The sequence below is a fragment of the Aricia agestis genome, chromosome 20 (genome assembly GCF_905147365.1).
Source record: "Aricia agestis chromosome 20, ilAriAges1.1, whole genome shotgun sequence".
NCBI classification, from domain to species: domain Eukaryota; kingdom Metazoa; phylum Arthropoda; class Insecta; order Lepidoptera; family Lycaenidae; genus Aricia; species Aricia agestis.
Genome location: NC_056425.1, coordinates 7,761,383 through 7,776,032, shown reverse-complemented (window position 1 = coordinate 7,776,032; position 14,650 = coordinate 7,761,383). Strand labels below are relative to the sequence as shown.

Below are 14,650 nucleotides of genomic sequence, written 5' to 3'. Positions count from 1 at the left end.
AACTGTCAAACTGACAAATGTCAAATCAGTACAAAAATACAGAAATGAATTGCAAGCAGAGTTGCATTTTGCGATTTTAGAAAAATGAATCATATTATGATTCATATCATGATTCTTCAAAGCGACCATTTTAGCCCCGCGGATCGGCTTTTTATGAACGTGAGCGGGGCGCTGCACGTAAAGGAGACAGTTCTGTCATAAAATGATGTTTTTGTATGATGGCAGCGTTAGTTCCTTTTATCGCCACGTTCATGTAAAGCCTTGTCGATCTGTAGACATGAATTACAAGCAGAGTGACCATTTTGCAATTTTAAGAAAATGAATCATAATTTGACTCATATTATGATTCTACAAAGCGACCATTTTAGCCCCGCTGGTATGAAAAATATTTCGCGACCCCATACTTGATAAAAAACCAAAGGACTCATCCCTTTGCGTTTTATCAACTATCTATCTATCTATGTTCCTGAATTTTGTTCAAATTCTCCCACTTAATGTATAATGTAGATTATATATTTTTTGTAATCTTTATTTTTTTTTTCACAAAAATAGTTAATTCGACCTCTGGTGACCCACCACAGAAGTTTTGGGTTACTCTTACTAAAGTCGGGGCTTGCGACTTTAGGGCTCCCACACAAAACTGCGAATTCGTGTGAATTCGCATCGCAATGTCATTTTTATTATCATGAGTTTTGTCAAAGATATTTGCGATGCGATGCGAATTAGCAGTCTTGTGTGATAAGCCCTTAGTCACCAGCGATTTAGTCGAATTGGCATTTTTACGGTCGAATTTCGTCGAAAATCGATGTGCGGCCAAAGTTTAATATATTTTATTCAGATTTGGCTTAGTGGCCTCTGATGGTTTTCTAGAATCTCGACTTCATCTTTCGACGAATGGATTTTACCATCGTACTAATTTTGTCATAATGATGAAAACTTCGATACGACCTACGATCGATCGACCTGGTTACGATACTTTTGCTGAAAAATCGCACAAGTTACCTATATATTTTTTAGTGAATATAAAAATTGAGTCTAGCAATATAATTTTTGTCTTTATATTTTACAATAGCCATTCTCAAACTGTTGCCTTATAATATACATATTTATTTTATTACTCATTCTTTGATCATAAAACTGCAATTATGCACCGCGTTTGTTTTGATGTACTTGACCTACACAGATTCTAGTTAAAGCTCAGTCGTTAAATGCTTTTGAATCTTTCATCTTTGTTATAAGAAAATGTTTGTAATATTAGTATAAACTAGCTGTTTGACCGAGCTTTGCTCGGTATCCGATGAAAATGACATTTTCTAGAAATGATTCCTAGCTAGATCGATTTATCGCCCCCGAAACCCCCTATATACTAAATTTCATTCCAAATTGCTCGTTTAAAAATTTTAGATAATATTGTAATAATTTTTATTTTAATCTTGACTACAAGTACCTACGTACCTACGTTTACCTAAACGTTAACATTGATAGCTGTTACTAAAATAATTTAAAAATTGTAATGTTTAATTTTAAGAATAGCAATCGAAAAAAGGGTACCAGAAAATTATACTATGTTCGGTAGTTACTACTAACTTAATATTATGTCTTATATTATAACGAACTATTTTAATTTTCATATTTAATAATTTAACACACAATTAAACCTCTTTGACATATTTATTTGTCTTCCTTACAATAATCTTGAGTTGTGCGTAATTACGCTAAATGCTATTCGCGTAAAATGAATTACGACAAATTAATGTTAATACGTAATCCGAAGATCGCTTAAGATTCTCTTACGTAGGGCTGTCACGAGGCCTTAAAATATAGGTATGTTACCTAACTTATGCCTGTTTTTTTTTTATGAAATAAGGGGGCAAACGACCAAACGGGTCACCTGATGGAAAGCAACTTCCGTCGCCCATGGACACTCGCAGCATCAGAAGAGCTGCAGGTTCGTTGCCGGCATTTTAATAAGAGGGAATAGGGTAATAGGGGAGAGTAGGGATGGGAAGGGAATTGGGGAGGGTAGGGATGGGAAGGGAATTGGGGAGGGTAGGGAAGGGATTAGGGTAGTGGATAGGGCCTCCGGTAAACTCACTCACTCGGCGAAACACAGCGCTAGCGGTGTTTCACGCCGGTTTTCTGTGAGAACGTGGTATTTCTCCGGTCGAGCCGGCCCATTCGTGCCGAAGCATGGCTCTCCCACGTATAAAATTTTCCTGTTTCCTGGCAGGATTTTACTTGACTTTATTTTTTCAATGGCGTTCGCTTATTGGGAAATTTTTTGATGTTTGCAAATTGCCAGTCAAAGGCATTATTGAATGAATTGAGTCCAGTAAAAAGTTTGTAAGTGTCAGCTAAGCACAGGACACTTTTGTCCAAAATCGTGACGGCGCGGCGTCGGGGCGGTTCTTACCGTATTAACATTTCAACTCCCTTTTTTCGACTTTGAAATTTTCACTTAAAAACATTAAAACAAATTAATTTTTGCTGTTGTAAATTACTTTATTACTTTTTTATTAATAATCTATTAAAAGTCTAATAATATGACGAACCGAATTCTCTGAAGAGGCGTCCCTATTTAACGTAAGTATAGAGATATCAATTGGGATTATTTCGCTCCGGCTTGAAGATTTTCTTGGCAACTATAGTGATTCACAACAACTGTAAAGAGCATTTAGTGTGCAGTTTTATTGGGTAATTCTCTACGGTAATATTGGCAAATGGCAATACTATCTGCTGTAAAACGTATCTTGCTGCTACTGGTAAAATTCGTTTTGAAAGTTCGATTAAAAAATTCAGGAGATCGCACGGCCTTTGAGAGTAAAGCCAAATTTACTGGCGCTTACGCACACATATACATAAAACTACGCTTCCCTGCGTTATACTTTGCAGCAAATGTAATATGACTAAAGACATTCGGATTTCGGAAAGAAGACTTTTGTTTTAGATGATCACGTAACCGAAAGTCATTCGGTAAAATATAACTCTTTTTAACCGACTTCCAAAAAGGAGTAGGTTATATGTTCGGCTGTGGATATATATATTTTTTTTATTTGTGTATGTGTTTTGTTTTTTCAATATATTTTCTAAATCCGTTATTCGTTTAATACTTTTAATACATAATACCTTACTCTTTATGATAATACATTTTGGCATGAAGCTCGGGCGTCATAGCTACATACACAGTTATTAACCTGACACAAATTGATGTTACACTCGTGTTTACTGTGTTACAATCTCATTAATGTCTGAATTATCTAAAGACTAATATTAATTATAAAGTATAAAGCTCATGTTTTTATCTTATTTTGTTCGGGATCTGTAGGATCACTAACAGCTTTTATAAAATGACGCTGTCGCTGGTTTTTTGGTTATAAAAATATATATGTAATTCATAATTCAGGATTTTTATTCTACAACAAATTGAGCAAATTCCCAGCCTGCCTAGCATACGCCTTCGAGATATCTCACTCTACATGTTATCTCGATGTGTGATGGTTTGTCTCTTCATCTCTATTGACTCTCGCGTAGATCTATCATCGAAATATCACATTTTTTAGAGTTTTATCGAGATAATGTCGAAATTTTGACATTATGAGACGAGTTTTTAATTATCTCGAGAGTGAGATATCTCGTTGGCGTATGCTAGACAGGCTGGACAATATTGTAATTTAATATTTCAATATTAATATTTTATTATTCGTGTACAAAGGAAAGTAAAAAAAAATTAAAGTTATGTCTTTGACGGTTCCATCACTTAATATAAATGAGAATAATAATATTATTATGAAATAAATAAGGTGTGATAGAGTGAAGAAGAAGATGGCTGCTAATATACTTCTTTTCGGATTTCTGTTTGCTGTAAGTATTATTTAATTCGCTTCAAAATTATAATTAAAGACGTGAGTGGAAGAACCAGATAACTAACATTTTATAACCAATGGACAATAATTGCTCCGTAGTCAACAAGGAACCCTTATTTCACTTATAATTTAAGCAAACCTTGTGACTTACCTACTTTATCATCTGGCTAATTTTACCTGTCCATACATAAAATCCATATTTTTATTTATTTCAGAGGATTTTCCGGGCCCTAAAAGCCTCTATTTATGCAAAAAAGCAATTTTTTTACTGTTAATTACCTGCTTTTTCCACTAACGTAACTTTCGACGCGATGATTTTTACTTTTTTTGGAATAATGACTATAATCAGAATAACAATTTTATATTGGCTTCAACCTCTAGAAAGCTAGACATTACAGAATTTACAGATATAGAGAGCAGATAATACCCTAAAAACAAGGCTTAAGGGGGCGACTAACCCTAAAATGTCAATTTTATAATTCATTTTTATACTTGAAAATAAATTAATAATAATTGTTTCATTTTCTAAAATTAGATACTACATTATATTTCCAAGAATTCGATCTGAGCAAAAACACGATATCTTAAAATTTTCTCGATAGAAAAAAATCACAAAGATGCATCTAATTTTCACGAATTTTTCATTTATTACCGTAAACCGTGCATTGAACTAAGTTAATATTTTAACATATTGTATAAAATTCTATCATTGAGAGATCGACCTAGCGGATTTTTAAAATGTTGTATATTTATCGAGTTATTGAGTAAAAACTAATTTGGCGATGAGTCCGCGTCGTTCTTTTTCACCTGGCATATGAAAGACGGGCGTGAGTGTGAAGAGAGAAGGACGATGTTTGATTTTTGGGGTTAGTCGCCCTCTTAATGATAATTTTATGTTCTAATTTTAAGCACAGTAAATTAATTAATCATATAAGTTAATTCATTAATTTTATATGATTAATTAATTAATTAAATTTGTTTTATGTTGTATTGTTAAGTCTTGTAACGTGAATATAAAAGTTACGTAATTATTTATTATTTCAGTAGCATCACCCACACTAAATCTTTTAAACTTTTAACTAAATTAACAAACTTGTCACAACCAAAACTAATGGGCAATTAATTTATTAATGATTCTAGATTTATATTCGGGCTTTAGTGGGGCCACTCTTACAACTTAATCCTAATTAATGGCTGATTAGGAGACATATTCTATTAGTTAACTATTGATTTATTAGGTAATACTTAATGTTTAAGGGCTTTTCACACTGGAGCTGTATAGTGTCGTAATTTATGTTATTATTATGAATGTAATACTAATTATTACTAATGTCAAATAACTATCGATTAAGTCCCGGTATCTAACTGAAAATGGGGCTGTTACTAAGAATAAACTATCTGTCACTATGGTGGATGACCATAAAGTTAATATACCCAGCGGAATAGAGCAACAATCCTGTCGAACTAAACCGAAATTGGTTTACATCTGTGTGTAGAAATATGTGTATGAATACACTTACACAAATTCAAATTCAAATTCAAATTCAAATGTCTTTATTGCCAGAATGTTGTTGATATAAAGGTCTTATTCACTACTTATAGTTCTAACATTCTGCCATAACAATGGCGTGCAATTAAATTAAATATATAAGTAAAATTAATTAATACCCACATCATTATCTTACAAAGAATTTTATATATAATTTGTCAATTGAAGAAATATATTATAAGCTTCATATAAAATAAAATACATTTCAAATTGAATAACTATACAATAATAATAATTACATTACATAGAAAATATTTATGTCATAAGAGATTTTAATTAATTAACAAGCATGATTGAACATGAATTCTATAAGATAAAATTGTCAACGTGCCGATAAGTGCCGACTGGATGTCAAAAAAAGAGTTCTGCTGTCATCACACGTCTCTTTTTACCACGCAGTGTTACTGATAGTGACATCTCGCTTGCTCGGGCCTTTGTTTCTCCATTCCGCTAGGTACATTAACTTTATGATAGTGACATAGCTCCAATCTTATAAAGATCTTGTGGTACTTGGACATTGCCATGGATGCAGTTTCTCCAGTGTAGCCGGTATTTATAATGTGACCTCTTGTTGGTCTAACAGTTAAAATTTTACACGTTTTTATTTTTGGCATTGTTAAGCGAAACACAAAAAGTACAAAGATTTTACTGTCACGAAATTAAATTTAAATATTGAAAGATAGAAAGCTTCCAAAATTCTCTCTCTTGTCTCTGTCCCTTGGATACCCAAGAGACAGTTATGCCAAAGACAAGACAAAATAAATCATCAAGCAAGCAAGAGACATCTTTCAATGTGAAAGGGCTTTAGTGAGATATTGTCATGTTATGAACTAAAAGCATCGCGATGAAATAAAAACTCCGCGTCAAGTGAGGCTTACATTTAGTTTATGGGACATTTACTTTTAGTTATGATCAAAGAGGTTAATTTTGATTTATTATGTGACGAAATACGAGATATTTTAGTTTGTACAGCAATTAGGCCGAGATTTTTTATTCGGTTTCAAATGGATGAGTTAATGTTGTATTAGTTTTCGGCAGATCGTTCATTCTCGCGTGAAAATATTATGAATTTTAAAATTTAAATGGTTAATAAAATATAATTTTTATTGTTATTGAAAAACATTACTTACTTATCGAAAATTTCTGGCATTTCAATATTCCGACCAAAGACTATACCTATATACTATACTATTATAAGTAAAATTAATGTGTAAAGTGGAATTGTAATAAAAACATGCATTTCGTTTATAACAAATAACTCGAAAATATTTATTTTGAAATTATCGAAGTTATAAGTACAGTTGGTACTACCTACTAATATATATTCTGTGCTTACAGTATAAAAATATAAATACAAAGATCATAATTTTAAGATAAGATAAATATTCCTTATTATGCACACATAATATAAAAGACAATTACAAAATCAAAAACATTTATAAAACACAAGTATTTATAAAACAATGGCGGCCTTATTACTAATTAGTAATTTTATCCAGGCAACCAAGGGTAGAGGAATAATATTATCTATACTATAATATTATAATTCTGCAGAGTTTGTTTGTTTAAACGCGCTAATCTCAGGAAGTACTGGTCCGGTTTGAAAAATTCTTTTACTGTTAGATAGCCTATTTATCGAGGAAGGTTATAGGCTATATTTTATCACGCTAAGACTAATAGGAGCGGAAAAATAAAAAATAGAGGAAAATGTGGAAAAAAAGGGGGAAATTATATGAAAGGGCTTATTTGATCGCGCTAATCTCAGGAACTACTGATCCGATTTGAAAAATTATTTCAGTGTTAGGTAGCCCATTTATTGAGGAAGGCAATAGGCTATATTTTATCACGCTAAGACTAAAAAGAGCGAAGAAATAGAGGAAAATGTGGGAAAAACGGGGGAAATTATATGAAATTTGATGAATTATATGAAATCTTAAGAACTACTGGAGCAATTTTTATGTTATTTGGCAAACATGAAGAATAGACCACGTGAAGGGACATAGGCTATTTTTTGCGGAACAATGTACGGTTGCGTGAAATTCCTAAATTACGCAAACGAAGCCGCGCGCAACATCTTTATGTAATAAAATCGTAGGAAATTCAATTCTGTACATTGAATATTTTTGTACAATAAATCATACTTGGGATGTGTCATGTGATCTACTATGATAACGCGGACGAAGTCGCGGGCAACACCTAGTATTTTATAAGAAATTAGGTGAATGTGCCATAAACAGGGGAAAAAAAATATTTTCATACTGACCTTATGTAGCATTATAAAGCTTTATTTCAGGCGGTTTAAGATATCAGAACGATGTAATAATATCGTTAATGCATATAACTTGCCTCTATGTTGCAAAAATTTGATTTCAAAAACATACCAGCTGAGTTAAACTACTGTATTTACCTGTACTGTGGTAACACCAATATCATAAAATGTTAAAATTACTGCTCAATCTACCGTTTATCTTTATAAGGAATTTTATAGTAAAAGTGCCCTTTTAGGTACTTACACAGCGAACCATTCGCTGTTCTTTAACAGTATCTCCTAGTCCTACACTATACTTCAAGCTATTATGATAAAAAGTAATATTTTCAATATTGTAACTAAAACTTTTATGTAAGTTTTGCGTAGTCAAGGTGAATAACTTTGTTTTTTACTTTTTGTCGTTTTTTATAACTTTACAAAGTCCTTTCTAGGGAAATGTATTCAAATTATAGAACAGATTAAGTGGTTGCGACGTAAGTTGTAATCAAAGGTCCAAAAATAGACGTTTTTAGGTTTGACTAGTGTAACCTTAGACCTGACAAAGACCTTAGTCAAATGAATCATCTACCAAGTTGTTCGTCTGGATATTTGGATCAAACCTGGAGATTTTCTTCAACTACATCAGCCTTTCCCAAAGTGGGCGATAACGCCCCCTTGTGGGCGCTGAAGGTCTGAAGGGGGGCGGTGTAGGACCCAGAAAAAAATTTGGGCGTTTTGTAGAGGCTTGGGATTTATTTCATCAGGATGCATTTTAAATTTAAACAATGGAGGCGCTATAATATGATTTGTTCTTAAAGTGGGCGGTAGACAAAATAAGTTTGGGAACCACTGAACTACATAGTAATAACTAATAACTACTCAACCCTGAAATGCGCACTGTCAGAAAAGACCCACACAAACTCATAAATAAAGAGCAACCGGCAAGCTAAAATATGATGTTAGCTACCTAATTATGCTTAGGGCGACACATAAACATACACACACACGGGGGCCCCTAACAATGGCTCATCACGGCTCCGGGCGAGCATTGTCCACCAAATCTTACAATGTAGCGTTACTTGCGTAATGTCTTAATAAACTCTGTTTGGGCCCTTCATAGTAGCAACAATTTGTTATGTTGCTCAATATTTACTAATGTAAAGAAAGCTTGTATTTCTATATTTTTGTTTCTATAACAGGAACACTGGGCTGATTTTTCACCAAATGCGCCATTTGTTATTTAGGTAAAAATATTCTCCAGTCTTAGCGCGGTTGTCTTAGCTCGTTTTAGCTAGTGCTTCATACTTTGGCCATAATATTATAAAGTATTTGGTACGTTTGTTACTTATACGAAAAAATGTACGAAAAATATAATTTTTTTACAGGTCGATGGCCGAGTAGTGGAGTCGGTGAATTACAACATTATGCTAAATGTATCTTTAATTGCCTATCGTGAACAATATTATGTGTCACTAGTCAATTACAATATACCTATCGTGTTATAATTATACGGAAACCTCATAAAATCGCCAACTATTCAAACTTAGAGTGATTGACGATTATACCACAGAATAGATAATAGTACACTAATTATACTCTGGTTTCTTAGCAGAAATTCATGTTCACAGTTCAACATTTACACATATCTTGCACTACTTCTACTTCTCACCTGTATTTTATTACAGATTGTCGGTCGCGAGTCTGTCCTGGGGGTCTCGGAGGCCCGGTGCGGCAGGCGCCTGGTGTCGGGCCTGTTCGCGCGGCCTCGCCTACCCCTGGGTTACTCGTACGTAACCACCGTGCCCCGCGGCGCTTGCGGGTTGAACGTGTCGGAAATTGTGTCTAGTGATAATTATATTGGTGAGTGAGGAGTGACTTCCTGTTAAGTCCTTTTTCTTGTAAATAGCGAGTTCTATTTTCAATTTTGAAGATACTTCATACTACTTTAGCTTTAGTAAAGTAATTCAACGACTGTATTTAAATCGCTACAGAAATGTACGATATAATTATTCGGTAAGATTTAAATTAATGTCCCTAAATACCTCGAGTAATTTGAGACGTCTCCTAAAAGGAAAAACTGTTATGGAACCTCTTTGCGTTGTCCTATGAATGCCTATGATAAATCAATACAAGCGATAACGAAAATAAAGAGGGGCATATTAGTCTATGACTGTCCAAGATCTACGTCGATTTTGCATGCTATAGATAGTTTTACAATGATGGTGACAATCATGATTATCATAATACAATATCTTAACCCAACGTCAAGTAGTAGTCAAACGTCAAATCATTTAATAAGTCACCTTCATGGCATCAAATAATAATTATTTAAACGTTCAACAACTAACAGGAAGCTATATTTTAGACGAAAGATGACATGACAATTCGTCTTCTGTTCTTGATGGTCGTAAACAAATTGAGCCATTAATTAGTTGTCAAAGGACAAGGTCAGTTGACAGACGGACAGTCACTCTCAATTGTACTGCTTTGATGATGTTAAATAGCCCACGAGTAGACCAATACCCTGATTCTATAATTTATTCTAAAGCTTTAAATTTTAAAGTATCTAAAGTTTAAACTTATTAAACATTAAACTTATTTCATCATGTAGATATATAATATGTTCAACTATTTAGTTTAACATATCTACATGATCTATATGATGGATCAAACGACTATTTTTTTAGTAGTGACAAATAAATCGTTTGAAGTTAATTTTCTTATAATGAGAATATCTACTATTTTGTAGTTTTTGTAGGAGAAAAGGGTTTGAAGTTAATATTTAGAATTATTATGCTATCCAAAGTAATATAATTACTATAGCATACATTCGTGAAAAGCAAAAGTAACAAAACAAAATGTTTAGTTAATTACTAAAATAATAAATAAATAAATAAATAAATAAATAAAAATGGTCACTATACAAAACAAACGAATTAGTGTGTACACGTTAATATAGAAGTCACAACTTGATAATGACGCCCACGTAGTTAGCTATAGAATAGAATAATTAGAAATAATAACGCCGCGGTCAACCGCAAATGTTAGTCCATGACTAATATTAAAGTAAAGACACGTAAGTTATTACAACCACATTATCAATGGTCCGAAATCCTTTGCTTGTTCTCATGAATCATTGTTATTATCTTAGGGTCAATTGAAATTGCAATGCGGTGAATTTAAACAGCTATTTGAAACTGAGTCCGTCCATCGTGGGTATCGCAGATATAATAGATTTTCAATAGTTATGCTGGCAGCTGGCTGCCGCTTGGGGCTTGATAGGTTAAAATGTTGAATTGACAGACTTTCCGCTTGTTTTGTTAAGTTTCCTATTCTAGAATGAAATCCATGCAACATTGCAAACTGAAATTAGGGCGTAATCAGTAATCGACCCAAAAAAAAGCTGTTGTTTGAAAAATATGTTTTCTTATACCTGATATCCCATTTCTCTTTCTTCTTTCTAATAACAATCAAATCCGCAGCACTGAAGATAAGCAACGGCTCGTACATAGTGAATGGAGAGTTCGCGATCAGCGCACCGGGGTCCTACGAGGCGGCTGGTGCGAGGTTCATCTACAGTCGCGAGGCTGGACAGGATGTGGTGACCGCGCATGGTCCGATACTACAGCCTGTGGATATCATGGTAAGGAAGATGATAATGATGATGATAATGATAATGATTACGATGACGATGATGATAATGTTTGTGAGGACCATCATGGTCATGTTCTTAAAAATGGTTGTTGAACACTGTCAGATACAAAAATTGGATGCTGTTATGTAAGACCATGTAAGACAATATAATTAAATCATAAAACTACATATTTTATTAATGTTTAAATATCTTTCTTGTCGTCTTTGTGCCTAAGATCTTAGGCACAAAAATACGTTACAGGCATAAATACAAACAATACATTATACTCTGTACATTTCTAGATCCTATACACACAGCCTGGACCAAGTATAAAGTACGAATTCTTCACGGAGTCTCTGCCAGGAGAACTGAACGACGACACAACGGCCATACCAGAGACAACGACTACGAAACACATAAGACGACATCACGACAGACATCTCAACTTCGAGAGTCTGACTAAAGATTCGAAGAATCGCATTGAGGACACTGGGCCGAGGAAGTTCATGTGGAAGATTCTGTCGTACGGCCAGTGTACTAGAACCTGCGGTGGAGGTATTCAGGTAAGATTACTAACTATTGAAACAATGAGAGATCAACAAAGAAACCATTAAAATATGCTTAAGAGGGCGACTAACCCCAAAAATCAAACATCGTCCTTTTCTCTTCACACTCACGCCCGTTTTTCATATGCCAGGTGAAAAAGAACGACGCGGACTCATCGCCAAATTAGTTTTTTCTCAATAACTCGATAAATATACAACATTTTAAAAATCCGCTAGATCGATCTCTCAATGATAGAATTTTATACAATGTGTTAAAATATTAACTTAGTTCAATGCACGGCTATGGCAATAAATGAAAAATTCCTAAAAATTAAATGCATCTTTGTGATTTTTTTCTATCGAGAAAATTTTAAGATATCGTGTTTTTGCTCAGATCGAATTCTCGGAAATATAATGTAGTATCTAATTTTAGAAAATGAAACAACGGGGCTTATTTTCATGTATAAAAATGAATTATAAAATCATCACTTTAGGGTTAGTCGCCCCCTTAACATAGGACGCATCAAAATACCTTAAGATTCGTCAAATTAAGATCCAATGCTGTTCTTGTATATGATGAAGATTCTAATCATCATGACTCTTAAGAGCAATAATTTTACCTCTATCATAATTTTTTGGCAGATCGGTAAATACCGATGTGTAGAAACGAGTCTGAGCGGAGATAGAGAAGTATCTTCAGCACACTGCTATGGATCACCACCAACCTCTAGAAGACGACGATGTGGAAACATCCAGTGTCCACCACGATGGAGAACCGCGGCATGGTCTACCTGTCCCCAGTGTGGTCCTGCCACGAGGACCAGAATAGTTGGCTGCGTGCAAGACCACATGAGAGGAATTACTAAGGTAACAAAAGTATCAGAATGTCTCGAAACTTTTATTTTGTCGAATTAGATAGATCAAAAACTTTTTCAGAATTTACAAAACCTTCATTCATTAGCGTAATGCTACTAGAGTTTCATTTAACTCCTATTTCTTAGATAAGCGATGCAAAGTGTCCAGCTCCGAAACCAACGACCACAGAAGCCTGTAACATCCCCAACTGTGCCCACATCGCTGTGCGGCCAGCAGAGAGACAGAACGACCAGACAGACCACTTCAGAGACGGTCCTGTGTATACCGTGGCGTTGAACTCTACAGACTTCGATATTGGTCCCGAATACAGTTTGAGCGCTGGAGGATGGCAGTATACGAATTGGTCTGAGGTAGGTGGGGTTAAATACCAATATTTTCAAGAATGGCATTAGGATTATAGATCATGAGTATGATATTTTAGCTAAACTCTTCTAGCTAAGCTATGTTTTATCTGCACATTGAGATGGATAATGAAAATTAAAGGATAATTATTCGCCTGGAGAAGTTATTGAGTCAAGAGTAAAATTTAATTTAACTTAATTCCTTTTAGACTCATCCCAAATTTTGCTCCCCTTTTTCAACATTAAACATTTGCTTCTTTAGTGTGTTGGCTGGTGTGTCGGCGGTGGTGTACAGAGCCGTTCTGTCCGTTGTGCCGATCCAGCCGGCTGCTCAGGTCGTCCTGCAGCGACCCGCAACTGCACTCCCAGGGCGAAGTGTGACCCGCATGAAGGACATTGGTTCACTGGTAAGTATTTTTGGCCATCACTATTATCACTATCTTGGACGTTATTGATATTGTCATCAACGTTGTAATATTTAAAAAAAAATAAGTCGGCTTAATTAAAAGTGTCAATCTTGTATAAATTAGTCTATTTTGTAATAGTTCCTAATACATAATATGAAAAATTCGGAAGACGGTGCTTTTTATTCTCTATCTTAAAGTCAATGTCGTTATCAATATCACTTCCTTGATCCGTAACAAAACCACAATCGTATTTCTAACTGTTGCGACTCTTGTTTAGTCTAGTATTCAGCACTTTAAGTTCCTTTAAGTAATGTCTAATCTTCATAATATTTGTAGGTGACTGGTCGCCCTGCACTACGACGTGTGATGGTAGACAGATCCGTGGAGTGCTGTGTATAGGCGACACTGGGCGACATTTACGTGACGCTGCGTGTAAAGCTCCTAAGCCAGAGCACGAGCGAACTTGTGGGGGAGAGTGTACGCCTACTTGGTACACCAGCGATTGGGGACAGGTAATTAAATTCTTTTAGTATTTGTTCTATATTATTATGTCTCTCTATCATGGTAATATTATGTATATCGTTAATTTTGTTAAAAACAGTTTCCGGTTATAACTGTGAATGTTAAAATATGGAATAGAAAAGTCTCTATTAATTTAAATTCTATCTTTGTTTTCTTCTAAAGCGTGCTCTTTTTCGTATATTAGAGCTGTATCATCTATTTCATCAGTTTTATAATCATCATCCGTATCATTAGTCACCACTTTATCGTCCATACACTATGTTCAAGAAAACTTATACAATGAGCATTTAAGGCGACACCTTGATAATTTGGCTGTAGCGATATCTATTTTTCTCAGCAATAACTAAAGCTAAGAAATTAAAGTTCATTGTCAGTATTCATCGTGTCTTTGTCTTTGATACCCATAGCATAACACGATTGGTCAACTTTTATAACAGAGAATAATCAATCAAAAAGACCTCTGTAAAAAAAAGGGATTCCTATTTTGCCAACAGAGGAGAGTGATTTAAGCTTCCAAAATTTGTACATAAATTGGTTCAAGAATACACTTTAATTTGCCCATAGCTTATATGAAACGTATTTATAGTTTTTAAATTAAGCGACAAAAACCATTTCATCACTTACGCCCTTTCCATTTTTTGCTGTTCCATTGCTTGTTTTCTCTC

The 14,650-nt window shown here is 34.3% G+C and overlaps 1 protein-coding gene across 1 annotated transcript in view; it reads left to right on the top strand.

Moving 5' to 3' along the window:
- The window catches only part of LOC121737255 (A disintegrin and metalloproteinase with thrombospondin motifs 7-like), a 65,456-nt gene that overhangs the window by 49,253 nt on the left and 1,553 nt on the right, over positions 1-14,650 (top strand). The window contains exons 7-13 of the mRNA XM_042128876.1: positions 9,346-9,520; positions 11,143-11,303; positions 11,597-11,857; positions 12,482-12,706; positions 12,841-13,065; positions 13,319-13,463; positions 13,800-13,975. Coding sequence (XP_041984810.1) covers positions 9,346-9,520; positions 11,143-11,303; positions 11,597-11,857; positions 12,482-12,706; positions 12,841-13,065; positions 13,319-13,463; positions 13,800-13,975 — 1,368 coding nt within the window. The remainder of the gene's footprint in view (positions 1-9,345; positions 9,521-11,142; positions 11,304-11,596; positions 11,858-12,481; positions 12,707-12,840; positions 13,066-13,318; positions 13,464-13,799; positions 13,976-14,650) is intronic.